General features: G+C 43.2%; 1 protein-coding gene across 5 annotated transcripts in view; it reads left to right on the forward strand.

Moving 5' to 3' along the window:
* Window positions 1-7569, forward strand: part of PPARG (peroxisome proliferator activated receptor gamma) — a 120257-nt gene extending 112688 nt beyond the window's left edge. For all 5 annotated transcript variants that reach the window (XM_075939640.1, XM_075939637.1, XM_075939639.1 and 2 more), the window contains one exon: window positions 6576-7569. In XM_075939640.1, coding sequence (XP_075795755.1) covers window positions 6576-6823 — 248 coding nt within the window. In that variant the 3' untranslated portion in view covers window positions 6824-7569. The remainder of the gene's footprint in view (window positions 1-6575) is intronic.
* The last annotated feature ends 819 nt before the right edge of the window (window positions 7570-8388 follow it).

Raw genomic sequence — 8388 nt, forward strand, 5'->3', positions numbered from 1 at the left:
TCTTTGGTCCACCCTCTCCGGGGCACTTGGTGCTGGCCACTGTCAGTAGACAGGCTACTGGGCTAGATGGACCTTTGGTCTGATCCAGTACAGCCATTCGTATCTTCTTCTTATGTTCCCCCACCCCTGTCAGGCGCCAAGCCAGGAAAAAAAATGGCGGCCAGCCTGGTGCTTCGACCCCCAGGGGGTTGCGACTCACAGATTTTGAACCTCTGATCTAGATCCAGACTCTGTTCATCTGAATGTATTCAGACCTAGTCTTCTAGTCCAGGGGTTCTCAGGACACGTGTGTTCTCATACTTTTTCCTAAAATATTTAATTAGCTTTTGGAAAATCAAATATATATGCACATATACACTTCCGAATCATTGTCATTTATTTATTACTAGCAAGGAAGTCTGTTGTGAAAAGTGGTATTAACAAACATACAAGTATCATTTTTCACAGTGGCTCATTTAATCAGCCTTATTAAATGACATATTAAGCCCTGGAAAGAGGGCTGGAGGAAGAGGTAGGGCAGTGGTCACCAACCAGTAGATCAGGATCTACTGGTAGGTCTTGGAGACTCTGACAGGTGCTCCTGACTAGTTTGGCCAAGAGGCTATCAAACGCTGGCACTTCAGTCGCTCCTCCACCCACTATCATGCTGCTCCTGCCCTCTGCCTTGGACCTGCCCCCCGAGAGCCTCTTGCTTGCTGTGCAGGGTGTGGGAGGGAGAACTGCTTCCAAAGTGTGTTAGTTTGGCTGTGTCTAGACTACATCCCTCTTTTGACAGAGGGATGTAAATTAGACATGTCAAGATTGCAAATGAAGCGGGGATTTATATATCCCATGCTTCATTTGCATAATCGCGTCATGGCACTTTTTCGAAAAAGCACCATTTCAAACGTAAAACCACTGTCTAGACGCGGTTCCTTCTAATACGGCAGACTTTTTCGAACAATCCTGTATTTCTCAAAAAATGAGGTTTACAGGATCTTTCGAAAAAGCCTGCAGTTTTCGAAAGAACTGCGTCTAGACTGCAGTTTTACTTTCAAAATGGTGCTTTTCTGAAAGAGCACCATGACGCGATTATGCAAATGAAGCGCAGGATATTTAAATCCCCGTTTCATTTGCAATTTTGACGTGTCTAATTTACATCCCAGCAGGATGTAGTCTAGACACAGCCTTTGGGTTTTTGACTGGTCTGTGCATTTCATAATTTTTATTTCTCTCTTATGCTTAAATTCATTTCTTTGAGTAGTGAGTTCTAAAACGCCTAACGTGTTGTGGCTTGAGTCAATATCCCTGTGGTAATTGCTGCTCCTGGAAGTGGCTGACATGTTCCTGCAGCCCCTAAGAAAGGCAGAGCAGGGGGTCTCCACATGCTGTCTTTGCCTGCAGACCCCAGTCCTGCAGCTCCCATTGATCAATAACAGGGAACCGTGGCCAGTAGAACCTGTGGGCTCAGGGCCTGTAGATGAGGGGCAGCACATGGTGCCATGGAGCCATCGTTGTACATTCCAACTGCTTTCAGGAGTGGGGCAGGGTCAGGGCAGGAGGAAGCCGCCTTAACCCCACTGCTCCACCACCCAGAAGCCATCTCAGTTAAATGGGGCCCAGCTAGAGCCTGCTTCCTGAATCCCTGTCCCAGCCCTGAACCTCCCCCTACACCCAACCTCTGCCCCAGATGTGAGTCCCCCTGCACCCAAACTCTTTCCCAGAGCTTGCACCCTGAACCCCCTTCTAGACTCCAATTCCTCATCCTGGGCTAAGCCTGGAGTCCCCCTCACACTCCAAACTCCTTGGCTCAAGACCAGAGCCTACACCCCAACTCCTTACCTCAGCCTGGTGAAAGTGAGTGAGGGTGGGGGAAGAAGGGAGGATGGAGTGAGCAGAGTGAGGCCTCAGAGAAGGGTTGGAGCAGGGGCGGGACCTCAAAGAAGGGACAGGAAGGAAGCCAGGCAAGCATATTTGGGTTTGAGGTAGATCTTACATTGAAAAAGTGATCTTGTAGTTAAAAAGGCTGGAGACCACTGCAGTAGGGTTTCTGGAGCCTGAAGCCCTGTGGTCAGGGCCCAGAGCTCCATGGCCAGAGGATATGGTCCAGGGATGGAGTCTAAAGCCATGTGGCCAGAGCTTGGGGCCTGCCACTATGTTGCCTGAGCCCAGGGATGGAGCCTGAAGCCCCATGACTAGAATCTGCTGCCTGAGCCCTATCCGGGAAGGTAAAGAACTCACTAGTTGCCTGCTCCTATAGCGTTGTGCCCCGGGTTACTCCAAAGGGAGGCAGGGCCCAATATCTCTGCTGCTGGCCACAGTAACCAACACCAAGGCAGTATATCCAGGAACAACAGGGAGGAGGTGGGGCTCAGCTTTGCCCTTACTCATAACAGCCCAGGATGCTGTTGCCACAAGAAAAGCTCCTGGTGGCCACATTTGAGAAATGCTGTCCCAACGGGGTTTTGAGGCAGTTTGTGAGCCTTGAGCACCTCTTCTTAGTTGTTAAATCTCCTCACAGAATATTACCAAGAAGGGTTCTAGCATTGACCATTGTTAAAAAAAAATCACCCTTGTTGTAATTATGTTAGAACAATGAGGCTATGTCTAGACTGCAAGCCTCTTTCGAAAGAGGCTCTTTCGAAAGATACTTTCAAAAGAGCCTCTTTTGAAAGAGAGCGTCTAGACTGCACGTTGAACTTTCGAAAAAGCGGCTTGCTTTTTCGAAAGAAAGCATCCAGTGAGTCTGGATGCTCTCTTTCGAAGAAGCCCTATTTACATTCAAGAACGCCTTCTTTCGAAAGAGGAACTTTCGAAAAAAGGCGTTCTTCCTCGTAAATTGAGGTTTGCCGCCGTCGAAAGAAAAGCCGCGTTCTTTCGATTTAATTTCGAAAGAACGCGGCTTGAGTCTGGACGCAGGTGAAGTTTTTTCGAAAAAAGGCTACTTTTTTCGAAAAAACCCCTGAGTCTGGACACAGCCTGAGATACTTTCTAATCAGACCAACAATAGCAGCAGGGGCGGATATAGGGCAGGGCGAACGGGGCGGCCGCCCCGGGCCCCGTGTATGCGCTGTGGCGCCACCGCGCATGCGCATGGCGTCACAGCGCATGCGCCATGGCAAAGGGGGGGCCCCGCGGAGTTATGCTGCCTGGGACCCAGCAAAACAGTCATCTGCCCCTGAATAGCAGATAACTACTATGAGCTTTGAACCAAAAACCCGATGAGTGTACTGCATGTTACAGACTGATAAATAAAACTTGAACTGCTGAGTCATTTCTGCCTCTCGGGCAGAAGTAGCACAAAAAAGTATTAAATCAGCCATTATGTCACTTTATGTATTTTATCATATTTTGATTGTGGAATATGTATGTAAACTCTAAATGACCTTAACTAATGATAGTTGTTACAGACATAAGAACTAATGTAATTTTGAATGCTAGCATAAAACAAAAGCATGCAGATGGACATTTTGTGAGGGATAACAGAAAATATAATTAATTTTAAAGATAATCAAGCCCAAAAAAGGCTTTCAAATGTGTAAAACCTATTTTTGTCTAAGAAAAAGTTAAGTATAACTTTAAACAGACACAAAAGGGTATAAATTTGGGGGTTATTTTAAAAAAAGTTCTACAAATCTCAGAACATTTTTAATTACATTTTTTCTTCAATAATTGGAAACAGTTTATTTGGATTTAAACATTTTCATGCAGTGTTTCCAAATCAAATGAAATAGCCTTGTGCTAATGTATAAAACCCAATAATAACCAATAATAAAAAAAGTGAAAAAGTTACCTCCTTTCTTTCTACTGCGGTCTATGAAAGTGCTGTTGCTAGGACTGAACTCTATCTCCCGCTGCTTAATATATTCCCTCTTCAAATCTATATTCTGGCCTTTAGCTCAGAGGTCTGAAAAAAACATTCCCCTGAGCAGCATATGCACTGATGTGCACAGCACTATGCCGGTAGGAGATGCTCTCCAGCTGACATAGCTACTTCCACTTGTTGGGTTGGTTTTATGATGTCAAAGGGAGAGCAGCTACGCAAGCTTCTTATAGTGGCACAACTCTGTTGCTGGCAATGTGGGCCTTATTTTCTACAGACGTTTGCTACTGTTTTTATGTAGCCTGTTGTGAAAGTAGGCAAATACCTGAATGAGTTGATATACCCCTGGAAGACCTCTACATATTCCCAATGCTATTTGTAACCCTGGTTGAGAACCACTAATCTGTGCTCTTTCCAAGGCTCCTAACTAAAGGCCATTTGGGGCTCCCATTTGTATTTTCCACTCTTGTACCTCTTCCATAGGTAGATCTTTATCTTTGTGTTTTGAATGGCCTCCCTTCCCCTACTGATCCCTTCACAAAATCCCATAACTTCTACCCCAGTGAGTGTGGTTAACTTCAAGATGAACAGGTAATATTTGCAGCTTCAGTTCAAGTGTTTCATACATTTCAACAGTAGTGTCTGGTGTCTGATCTAAATGAGTTTCTTGAGACAAAAATGGTGTCATCCTCTATTTGTAGAAGAGCACAGCACACAAAATAATGGCCCATATCCTGAAGTCTGTACTCGGGAAGAATCTACATTGCCTTCAGTAGGACTGGCTTATTGAAAAATAACATTTTATGATTCAGGAGGCCTTTACAATATCCAGGTTCACTGGTCCTCGTTCCAGCGCTTCATTTTAAAGCTGTTATGCTGGAGTTTATGAAGGAGTATAAGGAAAGTGAATAGAAAGCTGGCTAGGTCGTCGGACTCAATGGGTAGTGATCAACAGCACGATGGCTGGTTGGTGATAGGGATCAAGTGGAGTGCCCCAAGCGTCAGTTCTGGGTAGTGCTCCCTCTAAACTGTGTGGCAGTACAGCTTCACAGATGATTAATCAGCCATGCCCAGTCAGAAGCTCAGGGCTCCGTGCACAGAGCTGACTGACTGGGCAGGGCTAATTAATCACCAGTGAAGATGTGCTGTCATGTAGCTTAGAACACTGGTTCTGGGTCCAGTTTTGTTCAACATCTTTATTAATGACCCAGGATGAAGGGATGAAATGCACCCCCAGCAAATTAACGAATGACACTAAGTTAGGATTAAGGTAGATATGCTGGAGGGCATGGATAGGGTCCAGAGTGACCTACACAAATTGGAGGATTGGACCAAGAGAAATCTGATGAGGTTCAACAAAAGGACAAGTGCAGAGTCCTGCACTAGGGATGGAAGAATCCCAAGCATTGTTACAGGCTGGGGACCAACTGGCTAGGTAGCAGTTCAGCAGAAAAGGACCTGGGGATTACAGTGCATGAGAAGCTGAATATGAGTCAACAGTGTGCCCTTGTAGCCAAGAAGGCTAATGGCATATTAGGGAGCATTAGGAGGAATATTTCCAGCAGTTCTATAGAAGTGATTATTCCCGTTTATTCAGCATGGTGAGGCCACATCTGGAGTACTGCATCCAATTCTGGGCCTCCCACTACAGAAAGGATGTGGACGCATTGGAGAGGGTCCAGTGGAGGGCAACCAAAATGATTAGGGGGCTGGAGCATATGACCTATGAGGAGAGGCTGAGGAATTTGGGCTTATTTATTCTGCACAAGAAAAGAGTGAGGAGGGATTTGATAGCAGCCTTCAACTTCCTGAGAGGAGGTTCCAAAGAGGATGGAGAGAGGCTGTTCTCAGTAGTGACAGATGGCAGAACAAGGAGCAATAGTCTCAAGTTACAGCGGGGGAGGTCTAGGTTGGATATTAGGTAAAACTATTTCACTAGGGCTGTGTCTAGACTGCTTTGGAGGAGACCTGGAAATAGGTTAGTGTGTGGGCCTTATACCAGCTTTATGCAAGATAGGGAGATTCTCTTTACTAAGGCTACGTCTACACTGGCATGATTTTCCGAAAATGCTTTTAATGGAAAAGTTTTCTGTTGAAAGCATTTTCAGAAAAGCACGTCTAGATTGGCAGGATGCTTTTCCGCAAAAAGCACTTTTTGCGGAAAAGCATCCGCGGCCAATCTAGACGCGGTTTTCCGCAAAAAAGCCCTGATCGCCATTTTCGCGATCGGGGCTTTTTTGCGGAAAAGAAATCTCTGCTGTCTACACTGTGGCCCTTAGTCATGTCTCCCATTGAAGTCATGTTTTTGTTTCAATTAGTTTGCTTTTTCAGCACCAGTCCAAGTTTTTTATATTACCTTCATCTTCCTAAGAAGAATCAGTTACAGATTTTAAAGTAGTATCAAAAACTAGTAGATCCAGTTATCTATATGTCCATTGATGTATTACCCAGTGAAGACTTTGATATTCTTCAAGTATATCTTATTCACTTACTCTTCCTTCAATGATATATGCCAGATCTGGTGCAAAATATTCATTGTAATATACTACATTCTCTAATTCTGTAACTAACCAATGCTTGTATCCTTTCTAAAACTATTTTTCCTTGTGAATGTCCTAATAAAAAGGCTGAATCTTTTTTTAAAAAAGGAAATAATCAAGATGTGCCACTTTTAGATAGTGTTTTGGAGAAACCTTTGAGATGGAGGTTTTCTTGTCCAAATCAAAGTTACTATTTTATTCACTAGTTCCTCCTCCCTAATTATCTTTCCTAGATCGCCCTGGTCTGTTGAATGTGAAACCCATTGAAGATATACAAGATAATTTGCTGCAAGCTTTGGAACTCCAACTAAAGCTGAATCACCCAGAGTCATCACAGCTGTTTGCAAAGTTGCTTCAGAAAATGACGGACCTCAGACAGATTGTAACGGAACATGTGCAGCTGTTGCAAATAATAAAGAAAACAGAGACAGATATGAATCTTCATCCACTCCTACAAGAAATCTACAAAGACTTGTATTAATAACCACAAAGGTTTTAATCCACTGACATAATGTACGTTCTTCAAATTGCACTATTTCTTTGAGGGAAAACATTGCGTACCTAAGAAATTACTGTGAAATACCATTTTAAAAAGAGAGAATGCGTTAGTATAGTAAATGTATTTTATGCATATGGTTTATAAAGACACACTTACAATTTCCTTTAATATTAAAAATATCTATATCATGAAATTGTTGGCAGTATTTTCAGAATGAATTTTAACTATCTTATTTCTTAAACAAAATTGCATGTCCAATATGATTAAAACTTCATGAAAGTTAGTTAACCATGCAGTTAAATTTTAAACTTTCATTTTTAAGTCTTCTTTTTCAAACATATCTAGGGGAAATCCATGATACTTCATCTGGCTCTATAAGTGAAATTCAGAAGTTAGCAGCAAAAATAAAAATTGGATCTCAGGTTATTGCAGTTCTTCACGAGAACTCTAAAGACTAAAATTATGCATACTACGCCTGATTACATCTGGACCCATTTTAAGACTCTTTTACACTGGCATTTTCAAATGCAAGTGACATCAGGAAATCACTAGCTGTTTACACATTTTTAGGGACAAAAAGAAAACTTTTTAGTTAACTTAGTCCAAAAGCAGTCTATGCCATGCAACTGGGGCCGAGACCTATTTCACATGATGCACCATCAGCAAGCAGCATATTCAGTTCAAAGTGCTATGTAAAATAGAAATAAAGAGACTTTTATGAACATCAAGCGGGGTTTGGATGTGTTCTTCAAGTCACAGACCCACAATATAGTCTCCCACTGTGTTAGTTTGTCTTTCAGATGTCATTGTTTCTTGTTGGGAACATGGAAGCTTTGGGCTATACATTACTCATTCACTTTGTTGTACGTTGTCCCCAACGTGTTAGGTAAGAATACACCGAGGACCAAATGTAGAGGCTAGTCTAAACATAGAGTTTGTCTCCACTATGCTTGGGACTGATGCTGCAGCGATCAATCCACCAGCTGATTTATCCTGTCTGCTTAGATGTAATAAATTAATCTTGATTGCTCTCCCGTCCATGCTGGTACTCCTCCATTAGAAAGAGAAAAGTAGTCGGCATCAACAGGAGAGCTGCCTTGCCAACCTTACTCACACAACATGCCATGGTACGTATATAGACTTCAGCTACACTATTTGCACAGCTGAATTGATGTAGATTACATTGACACCGGGGGTTAGTAGACAAGGCCTGAGTTTTTAAGACCTGGTCTATACTAACCAGGCAAGTCAGTTTAAGGTATGTGTAGCTGGATTTGTCTTACCTTAAACCGAGCTGCTACAGCATCCACACTACAGGTGACCAATGGGAACACATGCTCTGACTGGTTTCCCTTACTGCTCATAGAGCAAGGAGTACTAGATTTCAGCGGGGCTACCCTCAACATTCAATGTATGGGTCTACATTAGACCTGCTAAATCAAACACTAGAAGATTGATCTCAGAAGAGCGGATCTTCTCTGCAGTATAAACATGCCCTAAATGACATGGGAAGTTTTCTGGAAGGGGATATAATACTCTGGGGATTT

Source organism: Pelodiscus sinensis, chromosome 11, assembly GCF_049634645.1.
Source record: "Pelodiscus sinensis isolate JC-2024 chromosome 11, ASM4963464v1, whole genome shotgun sequence".
In the NCBI taxonomy this organism is placed as follows: domain Eukaryota; kingdom Metazoa; phylum Chordata; order Testudines; family Trionychidae; genus Pelodiscus; species Pelodiscus sinensis.